We start from the raw sequence: 25,072 nt of genomic DNA on the forward strand, positions 1-25,072 counted from the left end.
CCATATATGCCCGCTCCCCGGCATGAGCATAAACTCCAGGGGAACAGCATTTGCAGACAAACGCGTACAGGTGCAGCAAGGAGAAATACGGCTTCGCCGCTTCCTTATTCCAGTTCTTCCAAGCCCAAGACCAGCAGAGTCTTCTCAGGCCCAAGAGTCTACTGGAAACAGGAACGTGTGTCTGCAGAGGAAGAAAGGCCCCAGCACTGCACAGCCAGCGACCCCGCACGACAGTGGGTCCTGAGCCCACACCTGAACCTCTAAAAGGGTGAAAGGCAGATTGCCGGCTACACGGCGCAGCGTCCCTCTACCACGAGAAACAAAGCCGGAACATACAGCAATAACGCGAAAGCTCTGTGGGGAAAACGTTTCTCGGCTTATGTTCCCACTGCAGCCGCGTTTCTTTCCAGGACTCAAAAGTCCGATCACGGCACCGTGGTCCAGTCCTAACGGTCAATCCCATTCCCACGGTTACACTCCTTACAGGAAAGGGAAAGCAAGTTCTCGAAACCAGTCTCGCTGTAGCGGGGCCAGGAGACTTGAGCTAAGGTTTTACAGTCCAAATTCAATCTTGTGGAAGCCCACCTCTAAGGGGGACCTTACCCTGATTTTTCATACTCTGGGTGTTTCGAAGTTGCCAGGCACTCGTGTGCGTGCCTGATTTTATGAGTGCCACCTAGGCAATTCGGGCCTTTGTTTGTTGGGCCTTGGAGTAGACTGTTTGGTCACCTCCCAATGTCCATTACCGTCCACTTATTCCAGAATCCTGGAGGCTGCCTCTCTCCAAGTTAATATTAAGAAGAGAAATGCCATTTTTCCCTAGCCCGGGGCGGCACCCTGCCTCAAACGTATATACACGTACCGCATGGTCAACGGCTGTCCTTGGAATATGGACCTGTGTTTGCACTCTAAACCCAAAGGGACCCATCCACACTGAGGGATGATACTAAGAACCAACCAGGCATGCAAACCACGGTTCTGGGGTCACGTCTGGATACCACAGTGGGAAACCCTCAATCTGGCACAAACGCTAAAAACATTCTTTAACTGACGCGCTTAAGGAAAAGGAAGCTCTTTGCAACCAAACGAGTGAAATAAAACTGCCCATTTATCACCACTCCTTCAGGGCAGTGAATTTATATTCCTTAATGTTTTCTTCACGGAGAGAAATTACACATTTCAAAAAGAGAACCCTTGAGTCCCAGACACAGAGGCTTACCTGATTCCTCTCTTTGTCCACTTTCTTAAAACACTTATTCAAGGACAAGTTATGTCTCACTGAGTTTTTCCACCCAGTAGGTGCGTTTGCAAAATATGGAAAATGTTCCAAGATCCAGTTGTAAATATCCTTTACTGGCAGGCGCTTGGTTGGAGAGTCCTCGATGGCCATAAATATGAGGCAGCTAAAGGAGTATGGGGGCTTGCAGTTGGGGTTCTGCCTGGCATCGTAGGGCATGTCAGAGTGGGCAGGGGATGGCGGGGTGTCGTCGTCCAGGTCCTGGACGGGGCTGACACTCCTCAGGACCGACTCCCCGAAGCTCTTCAGCAAGTTCTTGCTCTCGTGAAGCCAGTTCAGATTGGTCAGCTCTTCATCTTCCATGGCCCCCTCTTCTAATCGGATGTCAGGCAGAGAAAAGTCGAGGTCATCGTCCTCCTGCAGGGCCTTAGAGAAACCGCTGCCCCGGTAACACTGACTCAGCCGACTGGAGACGCTAATTCCTGAGCTTTCTGGCTTCTTACTGGGAGGCATGACTGGACCCATTTACGTGAAAGCTCCTGGTAAACACAGAGAACACATGAGTTGGTGAAACCCAAAACAGAGGCAGCCGTGCCCTCCTGATTCTACCGGGCCCACCTCCCACCCGTGCCACCTCTACAGACCCCTGGCCCTACAGAAAGCCCATCTCAGGGCTCCAACGCTGGGTAACACAAACCCACGACTCCACCACAGGGAGAAGCACTCGTAAGTAAAATCCGTCCACCATGCCTGCAGCACAGTGACTCCGTCGCCTCAAAAATACAAGACTGGAAATATTTACAGTACACCTCTAATATGCAAATGCATCATGAAAAGAGAGGGAGAATCTACAAAGGCTTCTTCCCGGATTAGTACAGACTCTCACTGTGACCCTGGGAAAAGCTTCAGTGTTGGTGCCTCAGTTTCTCCACAATACGTGAATCTACAGACAGGTAAAATGCACCCAAGCCTCACTAGAGACACTACGGAGTAAGGACAATGCACCGCTCCTGTCGCTTTGGGTTATTACGGTCTCGTGGTTTATCCTTCCCCCAAAAAAGAAAATACCTCCAAGTTTAAGGCCAGGTGTTTCAGGTTAAGTCGAGCTGTCACCACACGAAAGCCATGACAACCGCCTCGGAATTCAAGTGTGACCACAGTGTGCATCGTCTGCTCATGGTTTATATGATTGTATCTTTTCTCCCCGAGTCATGATCCAAAACTCTGCAACTGTGATTACGGTTTGACGAGTCTGAAGAGTACTAACAAGGAGTTCGGGGGATCGGAACCACAGGGAGACGTTACATTTAATTGCTGGGACCCTACACCTCCAAATGAAAAAGTGAGTAACTTCGGGCACCACACGAATACATGGGAACGTGAAGACAAGCCATGAATTGACATCAGAATTGGTGGAAAAAAAAAAAAAAAAAGAGCAACTGGCAGCTTCAAGACTAGAAGGCAAATTCAACAAAAATTGCTAGAGAATTCTGTTCTGCACCCCCGCCATGCCACCCCCATTTTTATCAATGACCTAGAACAGGGAGTGCAACTTCTGATGAGAAAAGAAAACGAGGACGTGGCCAGTCCACCAACAGAATGACCCCGATAGATACAAAGCACATTCAACCCCCGAGTACTCAGTGTAAGACAGAAAGAACAGTGAAGATAATGAGAGAGGTCTCCCACTGTCCGCTTGTAGCCCTCACACAATGTGCTTGGTTTAAGAAGCATGTCTGTTTTATATTTTCCCCCTAAGAAGATCAAGCAATCTATCTAGAAAAAAAAAAAAAAAAAGAATGAACACAAAAGCAGACATGATCATCCTAAGGCTCTAAATGTCCATTGACACTATGCTGAAAGTAACTGCCACTTCAGCTGGGAAAGCTCTAGAATGCGATTCTAGAAAGCATAATGTGAGGCACCCAACGGGCCGGCCAGCTTCGGGTGCCTGAGAACCGCAACCCCCTCCCTCTTCCGAAAGGTAGACAAACAGAACCCGCTGGCAGAAGGTGTGAGAAAGCGCTCCGGAGCTGCTATGAGATGCCCGACTCTAAGGCGAGAAAACCTCCATGGGCATCAAAGACTGACAGAGGCAGAGCAATTCAGATACCTCAGGCTCATCCACAGGGAATATTTCTTTCTGTCAAATCAGGAAACTAACCTGTGTAGCACAGGACACAATTTAGAATAAGCTAGTGTCTTTCGGTCTGGGGCTGTGACAGAGACCCAGCTGATCATGCTTTTTACCTTCCTTATGAACAAATCAAAGCTAGGCTTGTCCTCTCAACGCTTCCCCGGATCCCATCAAAAAACCCCAAGTTTCTGATAACCGGGGATATCCACACAGTGGAGTACAAAACAGAACAACTACTCAGCCACTGAAGCCAACTTCAGCTCCAGATGAAAGTTTTATGTCTCCTGAGCTTCCAAACAGGAAAATTATATCATGGCTGACAGTAAAGTAATTTAATTGCACTGTTGCTATGACAACATGCTGCTCTTTCTTTTCAATGTGCTTATTTGTCAGTAGCTTCCCAAAGGAACTAACACGCTATACTCCATGTTTTCTTTTGTTTTAAACAAACACTGCCAGCAATATGGCTTTATTAGAAAAGTCAAGAAAAGAGGGTGATGAGGCTTCAGTGCCCTTGAATCATCTGTCTGCTTTGTGTTTCTATCCCCCCATGCTCTCCAACGGTTAACTGCATCTTTATAAATCCAGCATTTCGTGGCAACAATATTAAGACCTGCTGATCACCACAGTTCCATTTTAAAAAACAGTTCCCAGAAACCACAGCTGAGGAGTTTTCCATTATTATACTCTAACTACATAATCTGCCAAATCTTTTTTTCCTCCTATTTTAGAGGGAAAGAAAAAAGAAAGAGAGCGAGAATCCGGATCATGTGAGTCTGCAGTTAAGCAAACATTTTTAATCTGCTCCACCAGATACGCAAATAGTTATTCACTAGTGACCTCCTTACAACTTTTCGGTTTGCTATTGGTTCCGTTCCACACACACACACACACACACACACACACACACACACACACACCCTCTTTTTGTTTCTCTACGACTTGCTGTGTTTTGTTATCTTATTTGCGTTTTAACGGAGAAAATGCAGCAGGAAAGCGAGTTTCTTGCCCGCTATCAGAAGGTTTCCAAATAACTGACAAACACATTACTGGCCCAGCTCGGAGCAGATGTTGGAAGTGAACTTTAAAAAGTTAAGAAACGCTCTCCAAGCCGAGCAGGGCAGTCTCCAGTTTGGAGGGGCCCGGTAACCCCCCTCCGCGCGCGCGCGCGCGCGCGCACGCACGCTCTCCACTCCCGTCTACTGTACTTGTCAAAAACATTTCAAGGGGACCTGCGGGAGCGGCGATTGGCTGCGTTTCGCGTCAATCAGCGGCGTTGCCAGGCAACGAGGAAACTGCTCCGCTCCCCGTATACTAGGCAATTGGGAGCTCGCATACCTTCACTGCCGGTCAGATGTCATAAACCTTTTATTGGCCGCACCGCGGCGAGCCTTAAAAACACATCAATAAAAGCCCGCCATCCCCCCAACTTCTCCAGGGCCCGAGGACGGTTTCCTAGAGAGTCGGGGTGAGGAGGGGTCGGGCCTCGGGGGTCTCGGGAGACGCTCGCTGCCGGTGCCAAGCCTGCAGTTTGGGGGGAGGGGGCATCTTTGTTAGGAGCCTGTTTCTCATCTTGGGGTCTCCCCTAGATCGGCACCCCCTCCCCCGGCCCGGAACGGCGGGGATCCCGTCCCCCGCGGACAATACCAACTCTGCTCCCTTCGGGCGTCTTTCGGAAATCGAGGCACCGGGAAACAGCCCGCACGTCGGGGCAGGAAACTCTTCGGACCGGGCAACTTCCCCGCTCTGGGGCTGCCGTCTCCCCGCCCGGCCGGGCCCCCCACCCCGAGCCCTTCCCCCAGGAACTGCGGAGTCCCTCGTCTGCCGAGAGCGGCGAGGTCGCCTCCAGGACGGCCTCGGACGAGCGCCCCCGCCCCGAGTCACCCCAACCCCACTGGGGCGCCGGCGGGAGCCGGGAGCAAACTCACCTGGCCGGAGCGGGGCGCGGGGGCGCGGGGGCGCCGCAGCCCTTCAGCGGGAGCCGACAAAGTTTCGCGGGCGCCCAGCGGGCATCGCTTGGTGGCCCGGCTAAGGACGCGCGGGCGCGGCGCGGCGAGCCCGGGGCGGCGGGCGGCGGGGGGCGGCCGCGGGCGCGGGCGGCAGGGGCGCGGGGGTCGCGGCGCGGCATGGGACCTGCGGCGTCCGCCGGGCGCGCCGCGCGTCCTCCCGCCGGCCCCGCCGCTCTCCCCGCCCCGTCCCGCCTCCCGCTCGCCTCCGCCGCGGCGCGTCGGGCCGGGGCGCGCCGAGCGGCGAGAAATTGTTTCCACTGCAAACAAAAAAAGGCGACACATGACCAGGCAGGAGGAGGGGAAGCGCGGGGAGGGAGGGGCGCGGAGGGGAGGGACGGAGCGGAGGGGGCGGAGGGAGCCGGAGAGAGGGAAAACGTGGGCCGGGCCGCCGGCGGCCCGGGGTGCGGACCCGCCGGGGCGCCCCCTGCCCGCGCCCCCCTCGCCGCGGTCGACCCCGCGCGCCGCGCCCGGGCGCTCCTGGGGCGCAGCCGGGGCCCAGGCCGGCCTGGGCCGCGCGGACTCGCCTCCCGCCGCGCCGCGGGCCGGGGGTGAGCGGCGCGGGCGCCGCGAGCCGGGGCGGCCGCGACCGTGGGCGGCGGGGCCGGGCGGCCGGGCGGCGCGCGGCCTGCCCCTTCCCCGGGCTCCGGCCACGCGGGCGGGCCGGCGCTGCGCCGCTGGCAACGTGTCGCCGGAACGCTCCTACCCCATCCGCATGCCTTACAAGGCTCGAAAGTAAAAATAAAAAGAATTACGATGCGGGCGAGGCTTGCGAGGGGGAGAAGAGATTCCACTTCTCCCCAACTACGGCGTCCTGGCGGGGCTCCCGGGGCAGTCCCCGGCCCTCCTCCAGCGCCCACCTGGAGCCCCGGGAGGAAAGGCACAAAGGCACCGCAGCCTCCCGCCCCGGTGGCCGCTCCTCCTGTCGTCTGCCGGCGCGTGTCTGCTCGGGGAGGGAGGGTGGCCATTACAGACAGGCGAGCAGGAGGCCCGTCCTAAAGGCCACGCCGGTGGGGCCTCTCCAGTGGGGAAATGCTGGGCGCCGCGACCGACTTATAAACCTCGAGGAAAAAAAACCAGCCTTATCGCCTTCACATTTTGAGTTCTCGGGAACCCGACAGACAATTCGCAGGGCCACCCAGCGACCGGCGCAGCCACCACTCCAAGTCTTTGGGCTCCTCCAAAGGACGGCCACCCACTGCTTAAGCCACACCAACCAGCAGCCTTGGGAGAGGACGAAAGGAGAGTCCAACAGGACACCCTGGTGGTGACATAAATAAAAATATGATTGCACACCACTCCCACGTAGCCAATTCAGTAGGTTCCTCCACAGAGAAGCCCAGGTGACAACCCACCCCCACCCCCACCTAAGCCCACCTGAGCCAGCAGGCCGGCCATCTTGAGCTTCCCGAAAACTGCAGAAAAACCAGCGAGAGAATGATCTCCCTCTGAAACCCCCCTTGTCTGCAGTCCCTTTTAACCTCCCCGAAAGGGGAGGAAAAATCCCAAGGGCTTCTCAATTTTTTTTTTCCAAAATATAAGGAAACCCCAATAGATCTGGGAGTCATTCCTTTTTCACAAAGCCTCAATGTGGTGGGTGCCAAGTCTTCGGCAAAGGCATTCCCCCACAGGCCTTATTACTTACCAGTTAGTTCTACGGGCAGATCCCACCCCGGAGAGGATTCCAAGGTGGGGGACCAGGGAAAGCCCGAGGTCATCCAGCCCCACCCCTTTGAATTACCCAGCACTTGATGGGACCTACCCAAACTCATCAAGCAAGAGGTGTTAAGATGAGAGAAACAAGCTAGAGACGACTGAAGCCTTGCGCCAGAGACTAAGCGTCAGAACTTAAGTGACAAAAGCCCGACTGAGCTCCAGTGGAGACCCTCCTCCAGTGTATCAGTTGAGGCTGCTGAATTCCCCCATCAAAGGAATCAAGGCCAGAGACCTTTGTGCAAGCCCCTTGCCCACCCAGAGAGGAAGAAACACTCCCCTTCCCTCCTCCTCTTGCATCATCAGCTCCCAGCCCTCCCCGTGGCCAACTACCCTCACACTGTAGCTAGAGATCTCTTTACAGGAAGGGAAATGGCATGTTCATTTTCCTTCCAGTCCTTTCTTTGTCCCCAGGGTTCAAGTGCACGGAATATGTCCTTCTCAAAATTCTCCGTGCAAGCTGTTTAGCCTCCTGTGTCCAAACCAGCCATCCTAACGTGAACAAAACCTTTAAAACAGGTAAGCCTTGGGGCAGGAGAAGCCCTAGGCAGCGGGTGGGGTAAGGTGAGACAAGCTGTCTTTTATTAGCCTGCCTTTCTTCTGCATGTTTTTGGTTTCTTCCATTCTCCAACGTACAGACCTGCCTCAGCTGAGGATGGGGTTAACCTCCCAATAAGCCCATCTTTAAGTTGAAAATATCCCTAAGTCGACAACGCATGTAACATACCTAACCGGCCCAACATCACCGCTCAGCCTAGCTAAACTTGAACGTGCACCTTGAACGCGCACAGAACACTTACGTTAGCCTCAACGGGGCAAAATCATCTGACGCCAAGTGTTGAATACCTCATCCAACTTCTTGACTACCGTACAGAAAGCAAAAAACCGAATGGTTGTGCAGGTACAGAATGGCTGTAGTATATCAGTTGCTTACCCCACTGATGGTGTGGCCACTGGGAGCTGAGGCTTTGCCGCATCCCGAAAGAGGATCATAAGGTACCTCACTAGCTCAGGGAAAGATCCAAATCCAGAATCTGAAGTTTGGTTTCTACCGAAGGTGTATCGCTCTCCCACCATCACAAAGTCGAAAACTTGTATGTCCAACTATCGTTAAGTCAGGGACCATCTGTGTGCCTTAATTTCTCTCTCCCGTTACAAACGTGGCAAGAGAGGTCACTCTGAAGAGGGAGCGGTGGACCAGCACTGCCTGGTGTGGAGAGCAGACTACTCAACTCATGTCTGCCTCCCTGTCTGTCTGAAATGGGGGGGATCCACATATTTGCCCAAAGCCAAAGGAAGGCTCAGAGTGGCCTCTCCACCTCTTAATTCCGTCCAACCCCAGCTCTGCAACATGCTCCCTGACAAAAGGGTGCAGCGGCCAAATTCTTCAGGACGACTCCATTTTCAACTCCCCTCTTGAACTTTTCAAAAAGCACCCTTGTGCCTTAGACCCTGAGAAGTCTCCAAACACCGAGTGGAACTGTTGAAACCATTGTTCTATAAACACGTTTGACAGAAGAATCCTGCGTGTACCCTGGAACTCACTTTGGGCGACACTTACTTCCTGGCTGGGGACCTGCTGGGACCTTTCGACAGCGCCTTCTGGGCATGGGCCCGAGACACACATGTGTCTGGACTCCATCCCTGTGGGTCCCCAGTCAGTGTGGAACTTCAGGCTCCTCCTGTGTGCAGAGTGCCTCTCCCCCTGAGGTTTTGTTCTTTCTTCTCTCACAGGCTTCTCTGCCCCACAACATGAAAGCCCCTTTCCCCATCACTGGCTCTTTGGCCAACGTGATTATTTATGGAAAAGTTCAGGGTGAAGCCCCCGAACCCCCCTTGAGGCAGTAACACCTGGAGAGATGAGCAGTGAGAGGAGGACACGGCAGGCGGGAAGGTGGGGGACTTTCATATATATGCGGAGGAATGTGAGGCAGGCCTGCAAAGATGATCGCCTGGTCGGGGATCCTTCCAACTGACTCAAGTGAAGACACATGAGCAGGAACCCGGGCAGCCCTGGGCAGGCAGCACAGCTGGGCTTCTTAGAACCCGGGCGTCATCAGGCAGTTTCTCTCCCCCTCCTCCTCCTTCCCTCTGAGACCACACCATCTTTCCTCCTTCCCTCTGCATATCTATTCCACTCTCGTGCCTGCGGGTCGGCTTCCTCTGCTCGCTTATGACCACACGTGGCTGCCCACACCAAGTCCAAATAACCTTCTGACCTTCAGCACCCACCACCTTCTGACTGCCTCTGTCTTCCACTACATGACTCAGTTCTCAGGGAAATAACCTGATTGGCTCAGCCTGACTTAGGCGACTCCTTTCTGCCCACCCCCTCCTAACAGCTGAGGCGAGGGGGCAGGGTGGACTCATTGGGCACAACGGGACTGGGGATGACTTTGGAAGGAGGATATCTAATAAAGATGGGTTCGTACTGGATCTGTGGAAATGGGGAAGGCATGTTATAGATCTGAGCTTTTCTCTTAGGGATACCCAGGAAGCCACAACCTAATGGATCAGAATCTTCTAGGAGGGATCCCAGACATTTTAAGCAGGCACTACAGCAGAAACCACTGTTCCATGTAGGAGAAATAAATGGCACATACAGATTTATCAAATATGACTTGATTGTATTAGGAGATGCATTTGTTCCTTGAGCAAATATTTACTGAGTGCTTACCAAGTACATAGCACTGGGTCAAGAGCCACACAATGGCACCTATGAGGCCATGCGTATTAGTGGAGAAGAGCAGAAACACCATATGACAAAACTCCTTGAATGCTAAAATGAGCAGTTTCTAAGCACTAATTCAAAGGGCAAGACAAACTCATTGAATATATTTTTTTTAATGTTTATTCATTTTTGAGAGAGAGACAGAGTGTGAGCAAGGGAGGGGCAGAGAGAGAGGGAGACACAGAACCCGAAGCAGGCTCCAGGCTCTGAGCTGTCAGCACAGAGCCCGACACGGGGCTCCAACTCACGAACCGTGAGATTACGACCTGAGCCGAAGTCGGACACTTAGCCGACCGAACCACCCTCGAATATTTTTGAGTGCAGAAGTTATGCTATCAGAAATATGCTTAAAAAGATGAATGGCTTGAAGCTAGTAGATAAATAAGTCCTGGAGACCTAATACAGCACAGTAATTATCGACAAGAAACCTGTATTATAAACATTAACAGACTAGAGTTTAATTGTTCTCAACACTAAAACAAATGATAACAATGTGACACCACAAAGGTATTAGCTAATGCCACAGTGGCAATCATACTGTAACATAAATGTATCAAATCTATATGTCAGACACCTTAAATTTACACACAATGTTGTATGTCAAATATATCTCAATTTAAAAAGAAGGGGGAAGAGGAGGAGAAGAATGGAATTGTGGATTCAAGGTGAGTTTTGGGAGAGGGAAGGAAAAAAGTAAGAGACCCAAAGCAGACAAAAGTACTGAGAAAGCAATGCCAGAATCCATACAAAAGGGAATAAAGGGTTTTTTTTTTTTTTACTATGTTTTCAGAAATTATAAAATATTAAAGTAGGGATCCCCTCTGAGTAGGAGAGTTATGGGGTAATTTTTCTGGCCTGCTTCTTTCAAACGTGTCTATTATATGCCATGTCTTCTACAATGAACACCCATTACGTATACAATGTTCTGTAAGGGGGGGAGGATCCCATTAGAGCAGTGGTCCTCAACCTTGAGTCCGCACCAAAATTACCCGTACGACTTATTAAAACGCAGCTTGCTGGCCCCCACCCCTGGAGTTTGTGATTCAGCAGGTCTCTGCTGTGGCCTGAGACTTCACATCTCTAACAAGCTCCCAGGGGTGCTGCTGCTGGAGGCTGAGGGACCCCCGCTTTGCGAATTAGAGAACAGTCAGCGAGACTGGAAAAAATGAACGTATGAAAGCCTTCAAGGGAAAAACCAAGAGGATTTGTCAAATACGAGAAGAGAAGGGAAGATTATGGTCAAAGGAAACCCCTTAATCATGGGTTGACTAAGTCTCTCTGAGATAATATATGAGAATGCTGTTTGTAATGGTAAAAGGGCTGCTGGCTTCCTTCCCTTGGGCCCAGGAGGAAGAGAGACCCAGCGTGAGAGCTGGGAGGCCCCCCACTCTTGAAGAGTTTCACGGATTGGTCCAGGGTCTTGCCACCTGCTCTTCATCCTCTCTTGGGCTTTCCTCCTGTGCATTCTTGGTGTTTACATGACAGGTTCTGAAGGGTGTAGCCTGGGAAAAGGCTTCTTTGAATTTCTCCAGCAGGGAACGGAGCCAGGAGGCTTATTTGAGGAGAGAAGGGAGGGAGGGATGTGTGGTAAGGGAAAGTACAGCCAAACCGGTAGAGTGAAGTTCATTAGCTCACGTGCCCCTCCCCAAACCTAAGCTTATCAAGTCACCTGCTGGAGACAACATGGGAACACAGAACCTGTCAGCTGAGGCTTAGAACACCCATGGGGCCATATGTGTGAGCGAATGATCCAGAATCCAGATTTAGTCCATTCATTCACTCAACAACTACGTATGAAGCATCTATCTACTCTATGCCCAGGACTGTGTGGAGGGGACTGGGAAGGAAGCTGGAAAGGTAAGAGGTGTAGCTCTTGCCCTCAAGGATCCAGGAGACCCGGGGAGATTTATGAAGTGACCACACATAAATACACGCACACATGTGCGTGCACGTGCACACACACACACGCGCGTGCACACACACACACAGAGCAAAGCACCACGGCCGGAGGTCGTATAGCCTAAAGGCTAGCATAAAAACCTGGGACTGGGTTCATATTCTCACTTCACCACGTACCAGCTGGCTAACCTTAGTTAAAGTACTTAACTTCTTTCTCCCCACCTAGTTTCTTCATCTTAAAAAAAAATGGGCAGGGAGGGAGAATAACAGCAATACCCACTTCACGGGGCTCTGACAAAGATCAAATGAATTAATACTTGTAAAACACATATAATGGTGCCCTGGCACTTAGCACTGTTTTTTTTGTTAAGTAAATAAATCAAAAGGAAAATATTGACATATTTGACTGCATACCAATTTAAAATTTGCGTGCACTGCCAGAGTCATAAATCAAGTTAAAAGATAGATTAAAAAATGAGGAAATATGTGCCATACACAGATAAAGAGGTTAATATTTTAAATTTATAGCCCCTACAATCAATGAGGAAAAAAAAAAAAAAAAGCAGCACCCTAATGAGAAAGGGGCAAATCCACCAAAAGAGAAACAAAAATGATCATATACCCACGAAAAGAGGCTCCACCTCAGTAAAAAACAAATGCAAATTAAAGCAATTGTGAGATCTCATTTCAGCTATCAGATTGGCACAGGCCGAGAAGGAATAATCATACCAGTGTTGGTGTGGGTGTCCGAAAGATTGTGACTTGGCTCAACTGTTCAATTACAACTTAAACGAGCCCAGCCATTGACCCTGAATTTCCAACCTCTAGGAATTTAGCCAAGGGAGATACCATAGCAAGGCTGTTAACATGCCCACCAGACTGCCTACCCCTGCGATCCAGTAAACGCCACACAGCGACTCAAGGGCCTGACACACACAGGAGACGCTCAGTCAGTAGTTACGGAAAACAAGCCCTGGAATACGCAACATTGTATTTAGGGGTGGTTTGTTGGGACAGGGCTTAAAATCATGAAAACTCGGAAATTGCCAAAATAAGAGGCTACAAGCGTATTATTATATTCTGTGGGCCACCTTGGCCACCACACCCCCTTTGGTCCCCGCCATTTGCATTCTCCAGTCATTTTGAGTGAAGCCTTCCTGATTCAGGACCATCTTCACATTCTCATACACCATATGTGTGAAACAACCGGCAAACATTTCATAAAGTAAGAGTTTGGGGGGAAATAAATACGTTGGCAAAGCTTTCCACCAAGTTAAGGTATTTTGTGATCTTTTCTACCACAAGGGACAAACCGATTCCTTTCTGAAAAGGCCGGGGCTCTGAGCAAAAAGAGAATTGCTAAGTATAACACACATTATACCCTGTGTTGTGGTGTCTTTTGTCTGGTGGTTTGAAGGCTTTCAGTGTATAGGTTTTCAGGATCCAACTTTCTCTACAAACTCTTACAAAGGTCCAAAGATAAGGGAAAATACTCTTGAGTTAAGAGTTTGTGGGGGAGGGGGAAGATGGACTCTCTTTTCCCATTGATCCTCTGTAACGATTTGTGCTTATAAAAGACCAGATGTGGTTATATCTCTTTTTTTTTTTCCAGATCTGATAGAAAAATCTGTGTCCAGCTGAGGCACTCCACGTGGCCAGAATTACTTCTGCTTCTCCTGCCCTTCCAAGGGAGGCTCTGGCAGTCAGAAGCTTGCCCTAGAAAAGGCTGCCAGTCTGTGCTCTTGAACTCCATTCATCTACAGTTGATTGTCGTTATTCGTGCAAGTTGTGTTCTATAAAGTCTCCACAAACAATGAATTAGCAAATACTGAACTATTGCTCCTAGGGGAAACACACGGTCAGGTTCCTGCGAGCTGCGGGTGACTGCATTTTTGTTAACCGATGAGTCTATAACCACAGTTTGCTGTGTTTCCATTTAAAGACACCTTATTTAATATATATAGTTGATTCATTAACATGGAATTCACGGCCAACAGCACTATAACTCATGTCTGAACAAAGATTCTCTAACAAGGCTTCTGTATTTTCTCCACAAGGCAATCAGCCTTCATGCACTCAGGAACACTAAACACTTCAGCCCTACGATTAGGTGCCATTTTAAACAGAAAAATCACCAGGGGAAAAGCACAGAAAGCATAGCACAAGATAGACCACAGAACAGATACTTGTTTATGGTATGAGAGCTCAAACAAGAAGTCAGAAGCTGGGAAAGTGCCCACTGGGCCACTCAAATTTTTGGTCATTCTGCCAAAACATCCACAAGTGAGCATAAAAGCACCATGAGCATTTTTTAATTTGGGGGTTACAAATAATTTTTAGCAAGGATGTGGATTTGCAAATATGGAACACATGAATAATGACCAACCATATTTAACAAACACTTAACATGGCACGTATTGGGTGCCAGGCAGTATTCTTAAGGCTTTGCAAATATTGACTCATTTCGGCCTCACATTAACCCTGTGAGGTAGGTACGACTATCATGCCCGTCTTATAAATAAACGAGGAACCTGAGGCACCGAGAGGTTTGGCCACCTGCCCAAGGCCACACAACTGGTAAGTGGTGGGCTGGGATTTGAACCCACACAGTCTGGCTCCAGGGTTTGGAGTTGGGTTCCAGGTAGGAGCCAAGGGAAGCTTCAGATCAATCCGCAGCCTTTGAATTTTTCTTGGAGAATCCCCTGAGGGTCAAGGACATGATGGATAAGAGTGGTGGGGTTCAAGAGAGGAAAAATGGTGAGCAGGAAATAAAGGAGAAGGAAGGGAAGAGGGGCTTTTAAATAGAATGAAAAGGCACTACTTACAAAGAGCCAAAGTGCAGCTTCTATGTCATAATCAATACTGTATGGTGTACCTTTGTAATAAAAAATAAATCAACTAGATGCTGAGCATCAAACAAATTATAAGTGCCCAGAGAGGCAAAGGACCCTGTCTTCTACCTCTCTTCTGCTCATAGCATGTGGCATAGCGGTAATCAAAAATATTGATCGCTTAACAGGAAAAAAAAAAAATGCTTCTTTTTATTGTTCTTTCAAGCTGGTATCTATCTAATAACTACACAGATCAGTCAAAGAAAAGTGGCCTCATTGGGGCGCCTGGGTGGCTCAGTCGGTTAAGCGTCATGATCTCAAAGTTCGTGGGTTCGAGCCCCACGTCGGGCTCTGGGCTGGCGGCTCCGAGCCTGGAGCCTGCTTCGGATTCCGTGTCTCCCTCTCTCTCTGCTCCCCCCCCCCCCCCCCCCCGCTCATGCTCTATCTCTCTCTGCCTCTCAAAAATAAAGAAACGTAGAAATTAAAAAAAGAAAAGAAAAAAAATAGAAAAGTAGCATCATCAACCTTTTCCTCCTCCAAAGTTTTCAAGAGCTTTTATTGTTTTCCTGTCTTTACTGAGCACACCGAGTACCACAGTCTCTTGGGTTTCAGTTTCTACGTCCTGCCAAAGGCTTAACCAGGCCAAAAAATAACTTCTCTCATTTTACTTTGTCAGAAGAATGTGAAAGAAGACAATTAATTCCTCTCTCTAAGACCGTCTCTTTCAAACAAAAGCAAAAGCTACAAAGTTGATGACGTCTCTGGGAAACGTTGCGGGGATTAAGATATCACCGATATATTTCCCTGCCGTACAAAATTCTTCTGGGGTGGGGTTAACAACCTTTCAATTTACTGCGACTGCCAAACCTATTCTCTACCGGACAGTGCAGTTCACCGACACTTTCTGTTTTGGAAGCCCCACTCCTTCCCAAAATAACCTCTCATGTGCCTTTAATATTTCGATTCAGGTGCAAGCAACCCGTGCCCGTAAATTGTGAGGCATGAGTACACGTGAGCACTCGGGTGTCATAAGGGGTGGGGGCTGGGAAGGAAGCGGCCAAATGGACTGCTGTCTCTCTGTGGGTGCACCAAAAGCACCCAATGCCTCTGAGCTCAAAGACACGTGACTGGCACTGGCTTCAAAGATTTGGCCCCCAAACAACCAGGCGTCCTTTTTAAGTTGGCATTTCTTCCAGAGAGGAATACTGAACATCTTTCCTACATGCCTCACACAGTGCTAGGCCAGCTGTCTAACAATATGGATCCCGGAAGGGGGTGCTGCCCACGTTGGTGATGGCAGCCATTAGTGCCTGTTGCTCATAGGAAACGTCAAAGGGACCTTGGAACAGAGGCCCAGGCCATTGGCTGAGATCTCCCCGGGCAAGCGTCCATGCACCTTGCGTGCCAGCAGAGGCTACCCGAGGACCAAGGTGGGCATGCCACGGTGTCCCGGACTTCCGGATGGCGTCCAGTCCCAGAGAGTGGATGTCAGGGCTCTCTGAAGGCTGCCCAGGCCAGGTTCAAAGGGAGGGATGAACCTCATGACATCCGTTCCTAAGAAATCCCACCTGCTATTGGCATGCCCGGGCTCTTCCTCACATACCGGCCTCCCAGGCAAGTCTCCAAAGGCATGGGGGGCAGGCAGCTGCAACAGTTTGCTTTCTCTCAATGATCTGGACTAGGAAGACGCTGAGTTGAGGAAGAAGTCATGGCCACTCCCCAGGCTCTGGACCCCCAGATGGCCGTGAGCCCGAAAGGTCATCAAACCACCCCTTTGTAGGAAAAACGTGGTTTTCTTTGGCCCTGGAAATCTGGCCTGGCAGATCTTCTGGAGTCCGTTTCTTCGTCCACACCCACCCACATCATATGGATGCTCCAGTCTGTAAAAACGCAAACCTCCTCGGAAACACGCTTCCCCCTCCAAACTCCGAAGACGACCCCTGGCCAGAAAAGCCTGCCGCCGTGTGAGTGCCCGGCACAGCGACTCCCCAGCTTGCTGCGTCTGAATAACTTGAATATCAAACCCAGCACAAAGGGAATAACACACAGCAGTTGCTGGGGGAAAAAAAAAAAAAAAAGCTCACTCCATCCACTTCATTCTCTGCGGCAGACGCAACTGAAATATTTTTTTTTTTTTGGTGTTTTAATCCACGAAAAACTTCTCATTTAAGCTTGGGGTGCAAAAGGCATCTGAAATGTGAGAGTCCCTGGACCAGCCCCGGGATAGAAAGGAAAGGTTTCAGTGAAATATAAAAGCAACACAGACCTGAAGGGGAGCGGGCTGCCCGATATGGAGGCAGCCAACTGCCAAACTGTCATTTTGCTCGGCGGCTGAACAGAAGGCTCCAGTAATGACAACCACAAAACGCATTTAAAGTCTGAAAAGGTGACTAATGAGCTCATTCATGCTGGCTATAAATTATTCACTACAACACTGATCCCACTCAAGACAAACAGTAAAGTAAACTTTAAACACAGACATCGCCAGCCTCCAGAGGAGAGCAAGTTACGTCTGTGAAACTTTTCACAATGAGAGGGATACTGGGCTCTCCTTCGTCCATTATCACATTCATTCTTCTGTTTACTTTTTTTTTTTTTTACTGCCTTTAATCAAGTTTAAGCAGACACAGCTGTTACACATTTATTTCTGTTGAGTTTTTTCTTTCCATTAGTTATTACGAGCAATCATGATGCTCTAAAAATAGCAGCAAATTATATTCTCTAGAAATTGAGGGCTGACCTTAAAATGAAGCCCAGGTCTTCAGAAAGAATATTCACATGCACATGTTGGGTGAGTGACGGCTCTGCACGGCTCTGCACAAAGGCGAGACAAAAGTGCAGAGTATCTCCCACTCCTGGAGAGCTTTTCAGTGTGCTTCCAAACTTCCCTTTGGCTCTGGTGGAAGGGGGGTTGCTTCAAAACCTTACAGCACAGAACCTGCTTCCAGTGGTCACGTTTGGGTGGAGATTTCCGTGAAAACCCACCATTTTCACAGAGTAAGAGTTCTCATTGAGACTTCTCGTTACAGAGAAACTCGGCAACAGGTTTGTTTGAAAACCCACCATGTTGCTGCAGACTCCTCTGTTGAGCTTCCTGTTTAATATTAAATACAGAATTTTAGCTCTTCTGTTTTTCTAGACTGTGCTATATTTGCTACTACTACCACTACGGAAAGCATTATGACTGTGGAGACGTCGTCACATGTTTCTTGAACCTTTTTTTTTAATCTTAGGGTCTATTTCCAAGACGCAGAGTTAAGAGGTTCAAACCTGCCCTAGTCAACTTTTTAAAAATAGTCCCCAAATAAGTACTTACATTAGCTCTTGGTCAGATCGCTGAACATTCTGTATTTTTAAACTGCTTTGAATGCTTTGAAAAGGAGCCACAGAAAAGCCACAGAAAACACTCATATTCAAATCCCGCCAGATGGAGGTTCTGACTAACCAAAAGTGAAAGCAGAAAGGTCGGAGGCTGAGATGTACCCTGGGCACACCTCGAGATTACAGGAAAAAGTGAATGGTTTGGGGCCTGGGGAATCTTGCATAACGTATGAGAAATAACGCATATAAGGCAAAGGGAGACCGGGGCCTTTGACTTCAACCCCAGACCAAGCCGAGCTCCGCGTCCATTTAAGGAAAATCTTTCACATTGTTTTCAGTTTCTTGCACAAGAACTAAAGGCTGGTCCGGCCATTTCTGTTGTCTGAAATGCAACGCGATTTTTCTTGTAAGTAGAGAAAGGAGTCTTGTAATATTTATAGCAAAGTACTTTGCCACCTACCGACGCAATCTGGTTGGTCTTCACGTGTTCGGCATGTTTTTGCTTAGAAGCCATTCTTTTGGTCCTCTGTGCAAGAGTTCTTGCGGTTTTGTTTTGGTTTTTGTTTTCTGTTTGTTGGTTGGTTTTTTTTTAATCAAACAATGTGTAAAAACCGAATTCCAACCAAAGAAATGGAAAAGCCTGCCCTCCAGCCCTCCACTAACTCAATTCCTGTCATCTCTCTGTAGAAAGGTGTGGGCAAAATACTGCTTTCAAATCCAGCCACACGTGGGTCCTTCCCTGGTAACGTGTCGGACAGACAGAGATTGCCTCTCCCTTGGTTGGTGGGAAACCCAGCTGGTCCGCCATGCTCTTAGCACCATGGCCCTCCTCTAGTTTCCTGGGGAGGACCGAAGGTAATGGGAACTCTGCCTGGGGATCTTCAAGGCTCCTGCACAACAACAGCCAAAACAATGAACACCAAGTACCCAGCTGGTGCAATCCAAGGAATTATAAGACGTGCATAACAACACCATGCTCCCAGGAGCTTCCGACTCTCCAGGAGCGTTGCCTGCGTGATTTCTTTCTTCCTTCCGCCACCTTTGTGAGACAGGTACCGTCACCCTCTTACAGATGAGGATGCTGAGCTTACAGAAATGAAGGCAATTTGCCGGCGATGCTTGTAGAGCGGGACCGAAAAGGTATGACCCCATGAGTTTCGGGCCCACAGAGCCCACCCTCATAGCCGCTGCATTCTCTAACCTGTTTACGCCACCCATACCTAATTCCCAAGATCGCAGAAATGTAGCGTTATCCGCACGGTCTATACCCTGGGCTGCTTTGTCGGAGAATTTGGGGGATCGTTTGATTTGGGTTTTTCGCGCAGCATTTTTCAAATGGGCACAGACCACGACACTCCTTCTTGTCTTCCCAGGCCCAGCTCCTGATGCTCCCAGAGAACATGACACTCCTTCTTGTGGCCACCACTCACTGAACAGACAAACATATCTACAAAAGACCCAGGGCGATGGTCATACACCAGCACTGTGCTCCCACATGAATCGTGAAGCACAACGGTTGCGAAAACAACAGCAACCAATAACTCGTGACGGTGACAACTCCAGGGGCCAGGCCTGAAACTCCAAGTCTATCCCCATGTCCCACTTGGACGGACCCTCAGAAGGCACAAGCACTCTGAAGGTGCCCGTTAATGCAACTCATAGACCAATCTACTCTCTCTCTCTCCAGGCCGCTCCCTCCCCCTCCCCCAATCCAACAAATGAAACTTGTCTCAATAGCCCACAGCCATCAAGGTCAAGATCTGACAGTGTCACCTCAAGCCAATGCTGCCAGAGCACCATTTCACTAGAAACCATTTCTGAACTCTCTCTGTTGCACTTTGCCCACTAAGTGAGGTAGTTACTGCCTGCCGGTTTAGAAACACCACTGCCCAGCCCACCAGAACTGTCTTCCAAAATCTCAGTTACAGAGGATTAGATCAAGGCACAGATCAACCTCAGGCAACTCTATAAACACATTCGAGAATCAGCAAGCCACAATGAACATACACTGACTGCACTACTCATCAGATTAACTTTTCCCCATGGATCCTGGACAGAAGGGTAACCCGCCCCCAATCGAGGCAGCCCCTGTGCCCCCCACAGGTGCTCCAGAATCTTCAGAAAGCCCCACGCACTGGAGATGGGGGCCAGACCGCCTCTCCGGCACCCAAGCCGGAGATCTTCACATCCATGGCATTCCCACAGAGATCTGGGTACCAAGGCCGAGGAGTTCATCCGTCATAAACCGGCCCCGTATGCTTCCTTGCAAGCTTTCCCAGTGCCACGACTGGAAACTTGTCTCAAGACTAGCCAAAGGCTCTGTAAAAAGTGGATGAAGCAGAAAGCTGAGGTCTGTGGTTGCAATCCCGAGAAACCCTCGGCTATGCACAGGGATCTGATCCCACTGCCATTGGGAGTCTCCCTGGCTTCTGTCAACACCAGCTCCCTCTGGATCCAAATTCAATCTCTCTCAGCTTCCTTGTGATACCAGCATCAGAGCAAACCATTACCAGTGATTATGGTAAGAAAAAGAGGCCCCGCAGAGACCTCCCCGGATCTCCTGTGAATGAACAACCAAGTTGGGTTTTCTGCGCAAAAGCTACGCTTACCAAGTCAGGGCCGGTTTTTTCGGCCATTTTCTAGGGCTCCTCCCTCCCGTCCTCCATGGCTCATTTTCTAGATCAAAATCGACAACTCATGAGTAGGAAGAAAGTCACTAAGGCTGACTGCCCCGAATTATCATTTAATCTCAACAGAACTACTTATTTAGTAATTGCATTCTTGGCCTGACAGCACTGGCCAGAAAAAGATTTGTTTATTCATTACAAAAACCAATTAATGTAAAGAGGAAATAAAATCTTAAAGGTTACCCTTGGGAAGGACTTTACCAACACTGTCGGATGAGCCCCTCGTTGAAGGAGGCAAACGAAGCCCAAAGAAGTGAAGTGACTTAGGGCCACATGTCAGAATGCACACTGGTAGTTTCCATGCCAGTGTTCAACAGGGTCCCAAGCTTTCAGTCCTGTGGTGTGTGTGGCCTGACCCCACTGTCGGCTCCAGAGGTGATGGGTGGGCATTAGAGAACGGGAAGGCCCCGCTCGGACCCAGTGCACAGGCCAACACTCTGTCGTTCAGACACTGGAAGTGGCCCTTCTGTCATTTGCAGCCCCAGCAGATACCCGCGCAGAGTTAGAGGCAACTCAGATTTCCCTGTGCGCAGACAGCTCCCTTACAGGAGAGCCTTTAACGTTCCAAACAGATAAAACCGTATTTTGACAAATTTTTGTGGCTGGACCTGATAAGGATCAACAGATTTGGGGGAAACGTAGGAAATTAAACATTATCACTGAGCTCTTTAAAAAGTATGGTTTAATGGGTAACTGTGGCCGTATTAACAGAATATTACTGCTGAATGAAGAAGTCACGAACGGAGAAAACTGTAGAGAATTCGTTGCTAATGAGGGAGGGCAGTTCTAGTTATAACTTGAGACAAAACCTGACTCCCACTTAGGTCTCGGACTTGGACCCAAAGCTGGGCCCATTCCCAACTCCCGGGGGACAATGTCCCAATTTTCGATCTCCGAGTGTCCGGCTCCAAATCGGAGCCAATGGAGGGGCGATGCCAGTCTCGACGGCTACGTTTATTGAGCAGCTACTAGATGAAGATACTGAGCTGCGTCCTATCTGCTTTGTGTCATCAAATGCCCCCAACAATCAACAGGAGAGAGGCTGATCAGAGTAGACAGTTAGCAAATGATACTGAAGGAGAGACCGTTGCACACACTGAACTCGTGTAAGATTGTATTTCTTGTCAATGAGAACACGTTCTTTAGAAATCCTAAAACTAAAAAATTGAAAAGATGAACGTCAAATATAATAATCCAATGGGCTCTGACGGACATGTTTTGAGGAGAAGGATTTATCCACAGGCACTGAGGCTTAAAGCATTAGCACCCCTCGCTCACACAGCCCCTTCCACGGCCGGGAGGGACCCCAGAAAACGGTGAATGAGCACCTTCTTTATCTAAGCTTAATCACTGCACAAAAACACTTAAATGTCCTGAAACCTTATGGCTCCGGTATGAAAGAAACCTGAGAGAGGTTCCCCCACATTTGACTGCAATCCTAAAACCCTACATGGCATTACCAATAACCACTTGCGAAGCAAACAAGCTTTTTTTCCTAATCCATCAAGAATAGAAAACAGGTCCCAACCAACCATGCTAGAGAAGTGCGTGTACTACCTTGCTATTCTCTTGAGGGAAAATGGCATTCCAAAATCACCGCCCTCTGAGGAAGTGATCAAGGAGTCCACAGCCCCAAAAAATGTACAAAAGAAGTCATTTTTTTGTACATTTGTACGCAAACCAACACGAGACAGCTGATTACTAACAATACTGTGCTATTTTTCGGATTTGTGATGTTCGGGACGTCAGTGTTGGGTGTTTTCTTTAAGATTTTAGTTTTTTTAAGTAACCTCTACACCCAACGTGGGGCTCGGACTTACAACCCCGAGATCAAGAGTCACACGCTCTACCGACTGAGCCAGGCACGCGCCCCTGGGATGTCAGCTTTTTAAACACATACTTTTTTAATGTTTTCTTTCATCATTTGAAATACGTGCTCATTCTTAAACCTGGTTTTGTATTTGTAACTTTACATTTTTGTCTCAAAGAGGGCTCCTAAGTTGAAGAGATGGCAGGCCACACAGAACCTGCATCTGCCCCACACACATGCCTACTGGGAGCCGGTCACAGCTTTTCGCAGACCCTCACCCGGCAGCTAGTGGCTCTTTGAGGCAGGTGCTGTTGCCCCCATTTTACAGGTGAGGGATCGGGGCCTCAAGCAGGTGAAAATGACTACCAGAGGTCACCGGCAGAAAAGTGGCACACTTAACCCGGCAGTCTGATCCAAAGGGCCCCTAGGCAGGTGCCATCCTGTCCCTGCTGGTTCTGCTCCTTCTTGGCCTGCCCACTCCCGCTGAGACAAGAAAGGGCCACCCTTCTGTGACATGGCTGTGCCTTCCTGGCCTCTGGCTGCAGGAGCTCTCCAGTGCGGCTTGGGAAGGGGCTATGCCACACCCAGCGGGCAGACAGAGCCCTATTTCCGTTCCCTGCAGAGCTGAGGGTTTAATCCTTGTCGATGGGGCAGGAGCGATGGGGCAGGAGCGGGGCTCCGCGGTGGGTCACCTTGGGGCCGCAACCTCTTGGTCAGTGACCAGCCGTGTCCTTTGAAGGTGTCTATGGTTCAGGTGATGCTGATGAGGCTGCAGCCAGGCAGGTACGGGGACAGTGGGTCCACGTGTCCGAGCCTCGGTGAGGGCGGGAGGCTGACTGCTTTAGGAAGGGACCCAAGGAGAGAGGACGGAGCGCTGGTCTGACAGCAGAAAAGGGAGCCCTGAACTGAGGGCGGAAGTATAGCTGTGGTCTCAGCTCCCCTTCCTCCCCAACCTGGCTCCTCCTCAAGGTCCCACCCCAGCCACCGGCCCCCTCTTCCCTCTCCGTTCAGAACAACTGCATCATCTGCATGATGCTCAGGGTCTGATGAACTTCCCTGCTGACTCAGTTTTGGGTCTGAAGGACCTGGTGCCCCCTGTGAGGCCCTGAACCCTCCACATCAGTCCTCCCTGTGCTCAGGACAGGACCTGCTGGGTTTTGGTACCATTTTATGTTTAAAAAAAAAAAAAAGAGAGAGAAAGAAAAAAAGACGAAACTGAGAGCCCCTGGCTGGCTCAGTCGGTGGAGCATGTGACTCTTGATCTCGGGGTCGTGTGTTCAAGCCCCACATTGGGCATAGAGATTACTTTATTTGTTTTCATTCATTCATTAATTAATTTATTTTGAGAGAGAGAGAGCATAAGCAGGGGAGGGGCAGAGCGAGACAGAGAGAATCCCAGGCAGGCTTTGTGCTAGCAGTGTGGAGCCCCGATGGTTCAGGGTGCAATCCCAGGAACCATGAGATCATGACCTGAGCCGACATCAAGAGTCCGAGGCTGAACGCGCTGAGCCACCCAGGTGCCCCGTAGCGATTACCTTTTCAAAAAAGATGTAGCCGCAGGGCAGTGTGCACTTTACCCTCTTGGAGCGGTGAGGAACCCAGGGAAGCAGCAGAAGCCAAGATCTTGGATTTTCCCATTAAAATAGTGTTACTGGTCATTATGTGCCCCCCCCCCCCGGGTCACCACTCTACTCCCCCCACCAGCTTGAGGGTCTATATATGCAAAGTCCCAGAGAGAGAGAGAGATGCCCACTTCCCAATCACAGATGGGCTGTGCTAACAAATCTAGAGAACTAAAGTGTCCTGAGAGGGAGGGAGGGGCAGAGGCGGGCAGAGCACTGGAGGCCCCTCCACCTTCCTCACAGGCGAGGCCTCTCCCAAGACCCACCCTGCACACGGAGGCGGGGAGGGGCAGTGTTAGCCCCCCATCCCGAGGTTGGTGTCTCAGCAACAATGGAGGCTAGTTACCCAGGGGACTGTGACCAACTGATGTTTCCAATGGCGCTCAACATTCACGTCGTCCAGCCTTCCCTTCCAAAATCCCAAGCTCATCAAACCCCTTCCAGGCAGTAATATTTCTCACTGCAAATTAAAATACACGAGCCTTCTGATTTGCTACACCTGTCCCGTGAGCTCATTAACAGGTGCACCTTGGGAACCACGTGTGCTCCTCCGGGCTAAGGGCAGTTCATGGAGGTGACATGACACAGGGGCTCGCCTTCACCTCACCCAATAGTGCTGTCAGCCAGAATGACCCCCGGGGACACGGCTACCTTCTGAGCAAGATACACAGGCAGAGTCCACGCCCAGCAGATGGCAAGTGTTGGAAATCTTGGTCGAGGGAGGGATGGAATGAGGGACTGCTCGGTCTGCCCTGGGAAGGGATGCATCCATCAGAAGGGACACACTTGAACTTCTCTGACTGCCATAACATCCATTTAAAAGATGAGAGGCAGTGCTCCCTTTGGCAGCCTACATATAAAATTGGGACAATACAGAGATGATTAGCAAGGTCCTTGTGCAAGGCTGACACACAAATTTGTGAAGCGTTCCAGATTTTTATGTTAACTAACTGGAAGTAAAATAAAAACTAACCAACTAAGTAAATAAATAAAAGACGAGAGCCAGACGGCAGGGTGGGTGAGCACACAGGCCATTTGCAGCCTTTGCCAAGCCATGAGGACTTAGGCAAGTCATTTC

General features: G+C 49.9%; 1 protein-coding gene and 1 non-coding gene across 7 annotated transcripts in view; one reads left to right on the plus strand and one right to left on the minus strand.

The window, feature by feature from the left end:
- Positions 1-25,072, minus strand: part of FOXN3 (forkhead box N3) — a 396,278-nt gene that overhangs the window by 217,736 nt on the left and 153,470 nt on the right. For 4 of the 6 annotated variants that reach the window (XM_060620512.3, XM_060620513.3, XM_060620508.3 and 1 more), the window contains exon 3: positions 1,220-1,776. In XM_060620512.3, the coding sequence (XP_060476495.1) occupies positions 1,220-1,762 (543 nt within the window). In that variant the 5' untranslated portion in view covers positions 1,763-1,776. Of the gene's footprint in view, positions 1-1,219; positions 1,777-5,302; positions 5,643-17,870; positions 17,985-25,072 lie in introns of those variants that run through there. The other 2 variants (XM_060620511.3, XM_060620509.3) reach the window with 2 other exon arrangements.
- Positions 24,830-24,933, plus strand: LOC132670498 (U6 spliceosomal RNA). The gene has a single exon (XR_009606735.3). It is a non-coding gene; the product is annotated as a U6 spliceosomal RNA (small nuclear RNA).

Source organism: Panthera onca, chromosome B3 (genome assembly GCF_046562875.1).
Source record: "Panthera onca isolate mPanOnc1 chromosome B3, mPanOnc1 haplotype 2, whole genome shotgun sequence".
In the NCBI taxonomy this organism is placed as follows: Eukaryota; Metazoa; Chordata; class Mammalia; order Carnivora; family Felidae; genus Panthera; species Panthera onca.